Here is a 14,808-nt window from a genome sequence, read left to right on the forward strand (position 1 = left end):
GAACAGTCCAAGATCATCATGGAAATGGGATGCATCTCATTTTCTTTTCCTTCTCAAATTATAACTTAAGATTTCTTACTTCAGTCAGCCATAAAACATGTTTTGTCGGTTACAGGACAGAAATATGTGTTTTGCATTTCACCTCCACGATACACTTAGAGTCACTCATCCACGATTTTGGGCAAGCTCCCAATTTCTAATTGCTTGCCTGGTTAAGTGAAATGCATCCTATCCTGTATGGGAGAGAAAGGTGATGTCATTAGCAGAAGCCTGCCTGCGGTGTGTGATGTAGACAAGTTCATTGGGGCAGGCAATATTTACCCCAAAAGTAGTTTGACCTTGAGAGCTAGCCTCAAACATTGATAGTTTAAAATGCATTTCTACATTTCACATTAGTATGTGTTTCACACATAGCCCTCCCTTTGGCGTCTCTTTCCCCCAATCCATATCTGAGCAAGATGATGTCCAAGACAGATAAATATATAGGAGTAAGAGTATATGAAAACACAAAGTACCCACCATCCTTCCCAGTGCAGATAAAGGACGGTACAATTCCTACTGAAATGTTAACTTCACTTGGAGCCTTATTATGGATGAATTATTTATAAAAGTATTTATATACCACCCTCTCACAAAACATCAAGGCAGTGTACAGCAACATAAAACATTTAGAAGCAATAAAAAACAACCATTAAAATGGCCGGCTAGTCAAAAAGTATTTTTTAAATAGCTGCATAAGTTTGTCCGCACAAAAAAAGGTCTTAAAGAGACATCTGAAAGTCAAAAGCGAGAGTGTCTGCCAAATCTCTGCAGGAAGAGTGTTCCACAGCACGGGACCAGCAACACTAAATGCTCGACTTTTGGTTGGGGCTAGGTGGGCCTCTGTAAAATGGAGGACAACTGACAGCGCTCCTCTGCATGATCTCAGTGACTGGGTGGGAATAGAAGGGCTCAGGTGTACTTAAGGTATCCTGGACTCAAATTGTTCAGGACTTTGTATATTATTAATATGAGGTCTTGGAACCTGATCTGGTAGGATATGTGCAGCCAGTGCAGATGTTTTAGTAGAGGTGTCACATGCTCTCAACCATCTGCCACAACAGCAGTCTACCCACTGCATTTTGCACCAGCTAGAGCTTTCAGACCAGGCCCAAGGGCAGCCCCACATGGAGCACATTGCGGTCATTCAGTCTTGAATATACCAATGCATGGGTTTTACTTACTTTGGATACTTAAGGGAAGTTATTTTGGGCTTATCAAAAGAACTGAACATAATTTCAGATAACAACATAGATATTAAAGAACTCCCATTGACAGCAATTATGTTACAATCATGTAATACCTCAGCAGCCAAAGGATTCCTGTTTCTCACCTTCCCAAAGGTTGCTGTGATTACATTACATTTAATATGTGGGGGAGAAGACTGCTGGCTATTGTCCATACTATGTCAGATGGTGTCAGATGGAGGGATGGGCATCGGCTAACACCCTTTGTTCTTCCCCATCTCCCTGACTCTCCTTTCAGTGCAGGGCATTGCAGGACATGCCCGCTCCCTTTAATCCTTGTGAGTTCCTGTCTTATTTCTCCTTCCTTATCTGTGTGTAGCAAAAGCTTCATAGGAAAGCATTCAGGACAGGAGTCTGTCCTTCTGTGTAGAATTGGTGATAGCTGAGACATCTGCCTCCCATAAGCCTGTCATCTCTTCTTACTCCACTAGAGCTCCTCCCTCCTACCCCACATAATGTGCAAAGTGTTTTGTGATCTCCATTATCTAACAATGTCATGTGGTAAATCTATTAAGATTCCAGTTTCACATATGGAGAACTGACCCTCAAGATATATTAAGCATCCAGTATTGTCCAGTGAGTCCATGACAGAGGTGACAGATGAATTCAGATCTTTCAAGTCTGAGGGCCATGCCATGCATTACATTTTCAGGTGCATAACATTAGTGAAGTAGTAGAAGTAGTTTATTTACTGTAAAACAAGAAGCTGCCATGATATAACATGTAAAAATAAACATGACAAGAGTAATAAGAATTGGTGATATCTGTGAAAGACCAAATTGTCTTAAGTATCAGAGACACCATGCTCCGGAAAGGGTGACTGAAAGATCCCAGGTTGACTTCTGAAGAGGCCTTCAGAATCTGCCAAACACCTGAAGTAATGCCACATAGCAGACTGCAAAAGCTAGAAGAAAAACAGGGGTGCTTCCAGTCATGGACAATTTAGAAACACCCAATCATTGCTGTTCTGTTTTAAGCTGAAAGTGGAATAGCAACCCTACTTCCAGAATGAGGAAGGGCCGTAGCTCAGTGGTAGACCACCTGCTTTGCATGCAGAAGGTTCCAGGTTCAGCCCTTGGTATTGCTGGGAGTGACCCCAATCTGAAACTCTGGAATGCTGCTGCCAGTCAGTGCAGATAATACTAAGCTGGATGAATGGTTTGGCTCAGTGTAAGGCAACTTCCTATGTTCCTGTTTCTGGAATCCAAATAACACTGCACAGCCAGGTGAGCAGTCCTCCTTTTCCCAGCCACAAAGGTTGGGGAGGCAGGACAATTTTCATTGGGACTGTGGTGTGTGCGTTTGGGACAGATTAAATGCTTCCTTATCCCTTCACTGAACCCCCCCCCGATCATAATTGCCCTCCACACACTGCAATTTAGGAGGGTGCTATTGGGAAAGGGAAGAATTAAAGTGATAGAGTTGATTCCTAGAGAGGAGAGACAGATCATAGAAAACGAAATGGCTAGAGCAATCTGTACAGGCAATAAGTGGCCAGAAAAGCTGACATGGCACTGCCAGTATCAAACCCACACCTCTTTAAAAATATGTCCTCCTCAAAAAAGTTGGCCTTTCTGCGGCAAGAAAAAGGGCAGTGAAAACAATAGGAAAACATGTGAGAATTACAAATGGCCTCTCCCCTCGGTAAAATGTGAATGAATGAGGCATAGCAATTCTACACTAAATGCCTAATAAATTAGCCACTTCAGAGAATTAGGGCTGCCTTGCCAGGCCCAAATCTGGCATAAAAAACAGCATCCTTCTTACCAAGTACAAACCATTCCTGCAATGTGAAAACAAAATCCAGGCAAAGATGCATTTGGAAGTACTGTGCTCCAAACTATGAATTTGTGTGAGCAAAGAATGCCAAAACCCAACAGCGAGAACTGTCTTTCAACATGGACAGTTAACAGTTAAGTTCACATGGCCCGTTAACGGACTACATGCAATTAGGAAATCTTTGTCTGACAGTTCTAATAGTTGTAAACGGCAAATGAAATCACATTCCAAGCATCTCTCTGGGATGTGCATTTGTAGGGAAGCTACTGAAAATCCAAACTGCTTTCACCACCATTTATTTTCATTTAAAAGATAAACTCCAAGAGTTTTGTCTGATCTTTTAATCCAATCAGATTCTCTTCTTTTTCTCGCTGTTACTGAAAATGCAATAATTATAACTTGTAGCACTTGCTTGCTTTGAAAGTTTTTGGCTTGCTCTTGGCTGGCAGAGAAACACAGAGTGTACCCATCTGCTTTAGGTAAGAGCTTGTTGTAACCACAAAGTTGTTAATTAGCCTGACACACGACTCTTCTGCAATGCTCACAGTATGCTGTTACCACACCTATAAAACTACTGGTAGATAGACACTTTGCCAAGGAATAAGGACTGGCATCCAACATGTAGTTTAAAGACTTTACCATCAGGTGTAGATGTGCCTCTTCAAATCCTTTCATTTTGTTCAGACTGCAGATGACCCTCAGCTGAATGCAGAAGAAATGTTACTCAGTAGGAAAGAGGAGGATTGCACAAATGAGTGCTTCAAATTCATTTTTTCTCCCCCCCTCCCTTCCTATGACCTTATTGTCTTTCTGCTGCTGCTTCCTCAGGCTTTCTGACAGACTCACTTCAGAATACAACAGCTTTTGCCAAGCTGGTGCTCTCCAGCCAGCACGGAGATGTAGTCCAAAATATATGGAGGGCATCAGTTGGCAAAAGCTGGAGTAGAAGTTGTATTAACAGGGGCTGCTGCTAATTTGTGGTACTGATTGTCAGAGGTGTTAGCAAGTGCCTCAGAACCAGATAGGATAGGAAGCAGCAGTACAACATTTAAGACATCTTGCAGCAAGATGTGTGTTCTAGCCTGAAGTTTGCTTGCTCATGATGTTGAGTCTCTGCTAGGGAAGGGATTCTTTGGCCGGTGCCAGTTCGAAAGTATTCCATCAACCTAATGATTCGAGTTCGTTCTCTGCTAGCTGCAGCTTTTACCAATCCAGGTTTTCCCCTCGCAAAATATATATTGATATTAATATTGATATTTTGAAAGGAAATATCAATATTTGAAAGGAAATATTGATAAAATTATTGTTCTTAATATTTATATTTCGAGGCAGACTTTTCAAAAATAGTAACGGAAAATCACTACATAAAATTTTGATCTGTAACCATAGAGACTAAGCAAATTAATGGAAAATTTGGTAGCAAATCCAAATTGGGCAGAATTCTAGCACATCCATAGTCTCTGCTATCAGGGACACTACTGATCACTCCTGCCAGTGTAGAGTAGCTTGTTCAAAGCAAAATGTGACATTTTGATTGGTTCCCCCTAAAGGCAGCTTTGGGGTTTTTTTCAAATGGCCCGGCATGGCTGGCTACCTACAATGTATGTTTATTTGATCATCATAATCAACAACAACTCCTCCTCACTGGTTCTTCCAGAAATGGCAAGAGCTGTTCTTATCATATATGGAACACAATCTGATGCATAAAATATCATAATATCTAAAAAGCAGGCCCAAATGAGGATTTGTTTGCCAGGGTGGAACATCAACTATGTGGGAGTTTAGATACTGATGAACCATTCTGATATGAAGCCAGAGAAAATTTAAGTGGATCTAAATCAAACGTGTCTATTGGCCCTTCCAATAATAAATCCCTACTACTAATCATAGAGGCCTACAGCCATACTACTCTAAACAAGCCCAATCTTGTCTGATCTCAGAACCTAAGCAGGGTCAGGCCTGGTTAGTACTTGGATGGGAGACTGTGTCGTAGGCTTAGACAAGGAAGGTAATGGTAAACCACCTCTAAATACCTGAACATATCCAAAAAAGATTCATAGGGGTCGCCATAAGTCATAATTAACTTGAAGGCATATAACAACAAAACTAATCATAGAATAGTGCACTATAATATTTTTGTAGTGCTTTAAAAAGTTTCAAAATGCTTCACATACATTGTCTAAGTAATTCTTACAAACCCAACTAGTCTTGTCGTATTCAAGCTCTCTAAATCCAGGCAGCCTAATTAGCATATTATTTATCCATGCCCAAACTTAAACTAACAGTTACACTGTTACCATGGATGTTGGACAAGACTGCTTGTAGCTGTCATACCTTAAACACATAACAGTTTGGGGCAGTGATGGGGCAAAGCCACCCTCGTGACCCCAGCATGCAGCTTACCTGGGCAGGGCTGGGACAAGACACGACCACCAGTGGAGCCAATCCAGCACTCCTGCCAGTGCACCCATGCAGGTGTGACTTTGCCAGCACCCTGCCCCATCCCACACCTTGTCCAGGTGAGCTGCAGTGAGAGCAGCTCCACGTGGGCGGCTACTCATTTGGGATCATTATTATAAAACGGGAAGGTAATCTGTAGCCCTTCAGATTTTGTTGGACTTCAGCTCCCATCAGACCCACCCTGCATGGCCAATGGTCAGGGATGATGGAAATTGTAGTACAGCAACATCTGTTATAAGAGAGAAGCAGGATATACATTCTCTATGAATTTCATGCTTAGGGGCTCTAGTCACTTTGTCTTTGCTTTCTCTGGGCCTCTCCAGACATTCCTTTTGTTGTATATTCATAATGATTTAGGCTCACAATGGTATTGGAGCAGTTATACACAACCCTGCTTCCAATACTGTTTGTGCCTGCGAATGTTTCAGTCAGTGCATGTTTTGTAACTTCCTGCTGAAATATGGCAACTTTTAAAAATACAAACATTCCACTTTATTTTTTGTTCCGCTATAGTGCAAGAGCCCCCCCCCCAGCAATAATGCAATAACATTGGGGAAGCATCACAGAATAACTAATAATGTGAAATGAAATGTGGACTGTCCAGTAAAAAAACCCCATCACTAATGCACTATTATTGTACTGAAGAACACCCCTGCAAACCCCCCCCCGAAAGGTCTGGAAGGGTCCCCTATTAATTTGGATATATTATCGTATCATAAAAACAAACACCTCCTTTAGCACAAATTATTAGATTTCTGCCATCCCCACCCGCCCCACATGGAGAAACAATAAAGGCAGTATGGTACAATTCTGAATCATCTACTTGCCATTGGCCCCAACCTGCAAGCCTTCTAATACCTACAGTACTGTGGAATATTTTATGGAGTGCTGACTGATTTCCAGGCAGTAGGTTAGTTAGCGTTCTGTGAAATGAACATTATAGGGCAAATGGAGAAACCACAGCCTCTAGGTAATGCAAATAAGCAACTCAGATCCCCACTCAACTTGTAATGTTGGAAGCCACTCTGCAGCGATATATTGATGTTCCAGGTTGGCAATAAATATATAAAAGACATGTGGAAAATTACTCATAGATACTAAATGGTGTGCGGGGGGGGGGAGGCCCTTAATACAGACCTGGTCTTTCTTCCTATAAAATGACCATCTCCGGGAAGATACAGAAAAACTAGAAGGGTATTTGACACAAGGCCAATTTGAATAAAGAAGTATTGGCAGCCCCAATGAAATCTGAGGAAATCAGCTTAGCTTCAGATCTGCCCTAACTCACAAAGCAGCCTGCTAAGGGGGAAACAGTTTACTCAACAACTTTTCATCTCTCTCAAATCAGCCCTAATTTATCCTAATAACTACTAGTCTAATGGGACTTAATGAGGGCAGGGAGATCTCCAAAGAGGGTCCCCCCCCTCTCTATTAAATCTGGATGTAAGAAAGAAATCACCATTGTAGAGGGAAACACAAAGGGGCTGGGGTTTCTCCTTTCTGTAGGGAGGATGCAGTAAACAAAGATGAGATGGCTACTTCATTTTTATCAGGTAAAATATCTCTGTGGACTAGTTTGGATTAAAATTGCCTCCATTTCATGTCTCCTATGCATTCCTGCAGATGGAATTCTATGGGGCTGTAGTGTGCAACATTGTTCTTCAACAGATACAGCCACAGCAACTAGGCAGCAATTCCTATGAGTATGGTGGCCAGGGGTATAGTCATCCAGGGTCTCAGAGGATCTTCAACCCCTTACTTTTTGGGGAGCAGAGTTCCAAAAATCTCCAGTGTCCTATGAACCAATCAGCATGAAAGGGGAGTAAGTTAGCTGCTGAGAAGAGTCTTCTTCCTTGTCCATTCCTGCTGACTGGAGCCAATCAGAGTGAAAGGAGGTGAGTTAGCCACTAAGAAGACTCTTTTCAGTAGCTAACACTCTCCTCTTTCATGCTGCTCGGCTGCTATGGACATCTCTTGTTGGGGGGGGGGACAAGGATCTCATTCTTAATCCAGCAGCAAAAGAAAAAGAGGAAGAGGGTGTGGCTTTGACTATCATGAAAGGACCCTGCACTTCTGAATTTGCCACTACATTACTGATGGTGGCTTGAAAAAATTATATAATAGTGGAACATCTGTGGTGTAGATAGGTGAATTATATAGGTTACACCTCCATAAGGTCATGGGTAGGGATTTGACTCAGGATAGTTCATGCTGGGTCATTTGGAGGCAATTTTGACCTTGCGTATTTCTGTTACAGATGTTATAAAAAAGGATGGAGTGCAAATGTGATATTTACTCTCATTTCTAAATTCTCACATCCAACATAACACACAAAGTGAGGATTTGGGCTGACATCCATACACCTAAGATGTCTATGAAGCCCACAGATCTCATTGCAGTGTGATTCATGAGCCCCAATGTAATTTATAACATTAGAAGTGGAAGGTCAGACTTTAGTCTATTAAATTGGGTAACTTTTGATATCTGACCCCAGGATTCTATTGATGGAAATCATTCACACCCCCTGGTCCTTACTGCTATCACACTATGTCATTGAATGGTGCCACTCAACCAGCCACCAAGGCCAAAGATTCTCAAGCTAGGTCAGTGTGAACTGCTCTGGGTGAAAGGGGGGGAAGGGACAGTGTTGTTACTGAACTTCCAAAAGAAGAAAGATTTATCTTCTTCTCATATCAGGAATCTCTTTGTGTATCGCCAGGTTGTATCCTCCCAAAGTTAGGTCTTTTCACACTGGCACTTTCCCAAAGATTGTAAGTCAGCTGCAGCTGGCTGCCCCAAAGAATGCCGACCACAATGCCAACCAAATGAAAGCAAAGATGAGAGAACCAACAGTTAAGTAGGATTGCTGTTACAGTCATGTTAGTGTACAAGGACCTGAAGAGTGTCAATCTGAAGACTTATGGCAGACTGTTTCTCCTTTCCAGGGTACAGGGTATATATAGTACTTATATAATTCAGTTCAGTGGAAGAAATGAAAGGATCTCACCGCACAGCAAATGCTAATGATTCCATTTCAGCCAAGACATTACAACTAATTGTTGAGGAGGAAAGTAAATGCTTCATGTGCTTGGATGCTGTCCAGACCACATGATTGGAGGAGAAAGTTCAAAATCACCTCCTTTGTATTGAAAATGTACTTGCTTTGAAAGAGAGATCACATAAGAATCTGAATGGGATTTCATCCATAAGTGCATATTACCATTTGATTTGAGGAGACAGTTTCTGCAACAGGATCCTATCTCTTTCAGTGCCTCAAAAACAAACAAACAACAATAATAACCAGTCCTTGAGTTTCCTCATGGCCCAGCCTTCCTTAGGGACAGCAAAAGCTCATATGTCCCACAGCTAAAATGCAGCTACGTCTGGATTGGTTGGTTTCAACAGTACAGCTGTGTAGAGAAAAAGAAATTATGAGGAGAGCTGTTTGGATCACAGAGGGATTGTACAATGAATGGCACTGTATAATGACTTGCCATGGAACTAGGCAGAGCATCTGTCATTATGAAAATTATATTTAAAACCTCTAAAGATCATGTTTATTCATCCCAAAGATAATACCGTTGTCCATGTGCATTCTCCATTAGCCTCTTATGGAGGCTAATAACTCAGACTAGGCTGAGCGATTTCATCAGAACTCGGCGGTTCTAGGGTGCTATCAGACAGTGAGTTTTGCAAGTGACATGCTCCCAGAGTTTGCATGTCAGACACTAGCAAGCCACATGTGGACTGTACTAATCTCCACAATGATCATTGCTAAGCCTAGCAGGATTAGTGACATGGGGCAGTGTGGCACAGTACAACTCAGTGACAGCAGCATAACCCTACTAGACTCTTTGGCTGATGCATCCTTCTACCCACTTCTGGTTCAGCACCACAGTTGCTGGAAGAAGCTGCCATATGGCCAAAGCCACAGTTTATCATGTTTGTCCTGGAAAAAAGCTACATTATACCTATGAGAATAGGTTTTATTGGCTCTGTGTCTTTTGAAAAGAGTATGCATGATTTTGAGTTACACAGAACGCTTCATCAGACAGCATGGAAAGGCAGCTAATTCTGTGTGGAATGAGGCTACTCACCAATGCACATACATTTAGTAACTTTTTGGTAGATAGTTATTTAATCACTCAATAGCCAGCCCTATCGTACAATTATACATTCAACAAAGAAGGGCCCAACTGAGCAGAGGGTATCTTACACACTACATAAATTAGGCCTCTTTGGGTATTACATAAGTACAGCAAGAAAGATTATCAAAGGAGACTGCAACCCCTCCTAGAGAGACATAAGGTGGCCATAATTATATAATCTCCAGGTTGGATTACTGCAATGCCCTCTATGTGGGACTGCCTTGGATGACACTTTGGAAATGGCATTTAATTAAGATGCTAGATTGCTAACCAAGACTAGGTGGCAGGATCATCTCTCCCCCCTGTCAAAATAACTTCATTGGATTCCATTTCCAAGCACAGTTTAGAGCTCTACAAGGCTTGAGACTCTGGTATCTGTTGGACTAGCTTTCCCCATACCACTCTGTCCATTTAGCATGTTTTCTTCTGCTGTGTTTCTTGACTTTTAAAGTACTTCCAGATGGCCTGTATATTGAGCATTCATCCTGATTTGTTTGCGGGGAAGTTAGATGTATCAAAGCAAGTATTATCACACACTTTCCAGTGCAATTTCCCCATCACTTTCCTTATGGCAAAAAGTCTGATCTTTTGGGAAAGTGGGTTTGTTGCACAAGAGCTCCCAAACAATTATAACTGTGCAACCTGAATTTGCCATTATATGATGGAAGTGTCCTTAATTGCTGTGTTTTGCTGAGGCCTTAATCCATTGTATGAAATACCTACTGCTACCCATGGCTGTTTGGCCTCATATTCTACAATATTTTTTTTTGTCTTTCCAAACTGAAGATAACATGTGATGATTGTGCTGAGTTGAGCTCTAGTTCATGAAGGCTTACAGTGATCCAACTTCTGATCCTTGTCTCAGGGAAGACTCAAGTATGCCTGAGTGTCAACCATATCTGATTTCCCCCCCCCCATTCCAACTCCCTTTTGCTTAAATTAATCAGTACTATTATCTTTTTCAAAGAAAGAAAGGAAACCATGGACATAGCCATGCCTTATGACATAAAAAGACAATCAAAACTGAGGTGTTGCAATAAGGCAGACTTCAAAAAAGCTTTTACTAAGCACTTCCAGAAATCTGTGGTCATATGAAACTCACTTCCAGTTCTAAACTTCTGATGCTTTGTCCCATATTGTTTCCTCTACCCCCTGCTCAGAGGGCTGGAAGCCTGCCCTTAAGGTTGCTATAAAAACTTTGCTGGATTTTTTTGGGAAGGGTGATAGTTCAATGATAGAGCATCTGTTTTACATGAAGGTCCCAGGTTCAATCCCTGGTATCTCCAAGCGGACCGAGAGAGACTCTTGTCTGAAACCTTGGACAGCCACTGCCTCTCAGTGTAGACAGTACTGAGCTAGAAGGATCAATGATCTGGGGCAGCATAAGGTAGCTTCCTATGTTCCCATTTCACCCCAGCTATTGAAAATCACTTGCTTAAAAGATCCCGCAGCAGCCTGCAGTGACAATCCATTAGAACTTACAGTGACTGAAGGTTTGGAAGATCCCACAGAGCTTCTGCTGGGATCCGACTGAGCTGATTGTTCTGCAGCATCCTATAATTAGAAAAAAAGACAACTTTCAAAAATAACCCTCAACACAATGGAATATACATAAATTTCCCCCAAACAAGATGCTGTTCAAGATACAAAATGTTCAATTAACAAGGGCACAGAACTGCACAGGTCTAGAAATTACATTCTGAAGTCCCATTTGTCCCGAAAGCACAGGAACGTAGGCTAATAAGGATTATGGGACTCAGGCAGAAATGTAAATCTGTCAAGGGCTAATACTTCTTCAATGTAGGGTATATACCATGGTGGAGAACCTTTTTTGCCCCATGGGCCAGATCTTTTTCGAGATTAGCCTCGTAGACCAATTTAACAAGTGGGCATAGCTGCCCACCTTTTAATCATGTAGCATCATTATGACATAATGTGATTGACAGACAGACAGCCCCACCCATCTGTCAAAATCCCTTGCAGGTTTCCCAAGCACCTGCTGCTGCTATGCGAGCAAGAAGCTCTTCTTTCTGGAGCTTTGCACAGCAGCAGGAGGCATTGTGAACCTCACTGGCTTCCCACTTTTCCTTCTGCTCCTTTGTCCCCCTAACCCCTGCCATCGCCACCACCTAAAGGGAAAGAAGGAAGGCAGCACTTGCTGCTGTTGTGGGAAGCACCAGAAAAAAGAGCCAGAAAAAATGCTAGCGTTTTTTCTGGCACTTTGCACAGCCACAGCAGGCACTTGGGAACCCCACTGGCTTCCTTCTCTCCCTTCCTGCACCACCCAAAGGAAGAGAAGGAAAGGCTTGTCCAAGTCTCCCCCTTCCCCCATTAAGTTCCTGACATCAGGGGCTTGAAGGAGGAGGGGAAGAGACTCACAAGTTTTTCCCAAGTCAGCCCCTCCCCCTTTGTCCGCAATGTTGGGGAGTTAAAGGGGGGAAGGGGGAGGCTTTAACAAAGACTTTAAGACAGCCCTTGCTCTCCCATTTCAGCAAACAGGAGGACAGGGCCCCAGCTAAAAGCCTTTGTAAAAACCTCTTGGAAGTAGCTCACATGCACCAGCTGCTTCAAAGGGTGGTTTTTCACAGGACTTTAATCTCCACTCCGCTGGTGAGCAGGAACTAAAACCTGCTGCTTTGGCTGTACAATCTTGTTCACTGCTGGAAACAGGATCACGTAGGATTAAATCCAGTCCTCTCACCCATCAGCTGACATCACTGGTGGGTGGGTGGGCATGGTTTGGGGAAAATGACCTCACTGGCCAAATTGGACCCCTTGGGGGGACCATGATTGGCCTGGAAGCTGGAGATTCCCCACCGCAGGCCTATACAGTAGTAGCATTATGATTCCTGTAGCTCAGTATATTTTTGCATATATAAGTTAACAACTGGGATTTGTATATTTGACTGGGGACTAGAATAGGGAAGAGGTCACTCTGTTCATAATCATTTCTGCTTATCTAAATACCACCATCAGTGTGTCTGGTGCTTTACAGTTTACAAGGACAAGTCCCTGCCCAAGCAACTTACAACTCAAAATTTGACACAGGAGAAATAATAGAGAAAGCATAAATGGAGGTAGGGATAAGGAGAGAAGGAATATGTGATTGTTTCAATTCCTCATGCTTAGGCTTAGTTGCAGGTGTGACTGTATATGGCAGGGGAACTAGGGCTAGGGGCTTCATGAAAAAGGTGGGTTTTGAAATAAGTAAGAGATGTGGCATCATGCAGGTGTTCTGGGAGAGAATATAAATTTCTTTTGTGGAGAATATGTATACTGTGAAATTTCATAGTGATCTAATATTACCACAACGAATTTTATTTGGAAGAGTAATTTGAGATCTCTTGACATGAGTTTTGGGATACTTCTTGTACAGATCTGAGCAAATTCATCCATAATGTTATGCTCAGGAATGAATGCAACTTCCAATTTTGAATGTGCACACTAGTTCCAATAAAATCCCAAATAAGGGTACAGTACCCAATTTCAAACGGTTGAAAGTATCAAATATGTCATGTGCACTGTATTTATCTCCTCCCATAAAAGGCCTCCTTAAGATATCTAGAGCTGATCTTCACAAATATGAAAATGACATAGTAAACGCCTTCTGGGACTGTACATTTCAGGCTTCAATAAGGAATCATGTTTTTAAATGTCCCCTCACATTAAACTCTCTGCAGCAGAAAACTGCACATTAGAGAGAAAATCTCTAGCCTAAACCTTCTCCCCAATACATGAGTGCACCTGGTTTCACAAGTTCCAATGATCAGCTGATGTCAGGGCTTGCAAAGTGCCATGAGCTGAGGACCTCAGTCTGACTTAAGCCAAGTCATTTTAAAAACTCGCCAAAATTAGAATTTGGGATAGGCTGGTAAGCCTTTATAGAGAAGCATCATAGCTCAGGTTCAGCCAGGGGCAAATGACAAAAGTCGCAGTCCAAAGGAGTAGTAAGCTGCACTGTGTGGGGCCAAGCAGCTCATGTCTCTTTTGGGAACAATGGCTTTAATCACAGGGCTTAGTGGACATGGTGCAGTTTACACTGGGAGTAGCCTGCCAGCCCCACTGCTTTTAGTAAACATCTCGGACTAATGATAGTCATTTGCATTTACCCAAGTAAACACTTGAAGTACAACGTGGACAGCGCTGATCCCTAGGGTGCTGTGTTTTCTTCCTTCAGTACAAAACAGCAGAGGACAAAAGGTGATTCTCAAGAAAAATACTAGTCCTCATATTAAAGAACGCCCAGACAGAGAAAAATAAATGAACCTAGTTTCACAGATTTATTATACACAAAACATACGAGCCCTGCTGTATCATCTTGTCATAAATTTGTCTTTTAATATATTGCATGATGATGTAAAATTATATATAAATAGCAAAGCTGTTGCATGTGACAAGACTAACAACACAGAGAAACAAAATATCCTAAAATTAATCACACACAAGAAAACTCCTTAACAAACTCCTTGACAGTTAACTGGCACATTTTACTATTTGCTTTACTCATGAGTGATCATGAGGAAAACAGACATGGGTTGAACTCTTCCCAGTCAAGCTCATCATTGGGCCTGAAACACCTAAGTAAGTTTCCAAAAAACATAGAAAACAGCTTGGTTTATTCCAAGCTTCGTTCCATCCAATTCATACCCTATCATAACCCCAGTGATGTCACTGGGAGAGCAACAAGGTCTGATCTCTCCCCCAAGTCTTCCCCACCCCCAGGTATGAGCTTTAACCCTCTACCTCCAACCCTTTCCCCAGTATCTTGCTTGCTGCTCTAGCAGTGATGGAAGCAGTAACGGAACTGAGAAAGGGGAGATCTCTTTCCCTCCATCCTTTTCAGATGTTATATTGGCACATCAGATGCCAGGAGTATTCCCAGAGCTGCTGATCCCCGTTGTAGCAGCATGCCAGACATGGGAGTTAGGGGTGGGGGAGGGGAGCAGTGGGAGCAGGGGGTTGGAGGTGAGTGGGAAAGGAGCGTGGCTTTTCTTATTCAGGGCTTATCCAAACGAAGCGGGATAATCCACGGTTTCTATATTCGGTTTGTCATCTGATAGTCCTCACTTTGCCTTTTAGTTCGCTCTTTCCCAATTAATAAAAACGCTTGTTTCCACCCGCACACGCAGCGGTAA

The 14,808-nt window shown here is 42.4% G+C and overlaps 1 protein-coding gene across 4 annotated transcripts in view; it reads right to left on the reverse strand.

Moving 5' to 3' along the window:
- LGR6 (leucine rich repeat containing G protein-coupled receptor 6) overlaps window positions 1–14,808 on the reverse strand; it is a 269,354-nt gene that overhangs the window by 113,361 nt on the left and 141,185 nt on the right. For all 4 annotated transcript variants that reach the window (XM_061631835.1, XM_061631837.1, XM_061631836.1 and 1 more), the window contains one exon: window positions 11,156–11,227. In XM_061631835.1, coding sequence (XP_061487819.1) covers window positions 11,156–11,227 — 72 coding nt within the window. The remainder of the gene's footprint in view (window positions 1–11,155; window positions 11,228–14,808) is intronic.

The sequence above is a fragment of the Rhineura floridana genome, chromosome 6, assembly GCF_030035675.1.
Source record: "Rhineura floridana isolate rRhiFlo1 chromosome 6, rRhiFlo1.hap2, whole genome shotgun sequence".
NCBI classification, from domain to species: domain Eukaryota; kingdom Metazoa; phylum Chordata; class Lepidosauria; order Squamata; family Rhineuridae; genus Rhineura; species Rhineura floridana.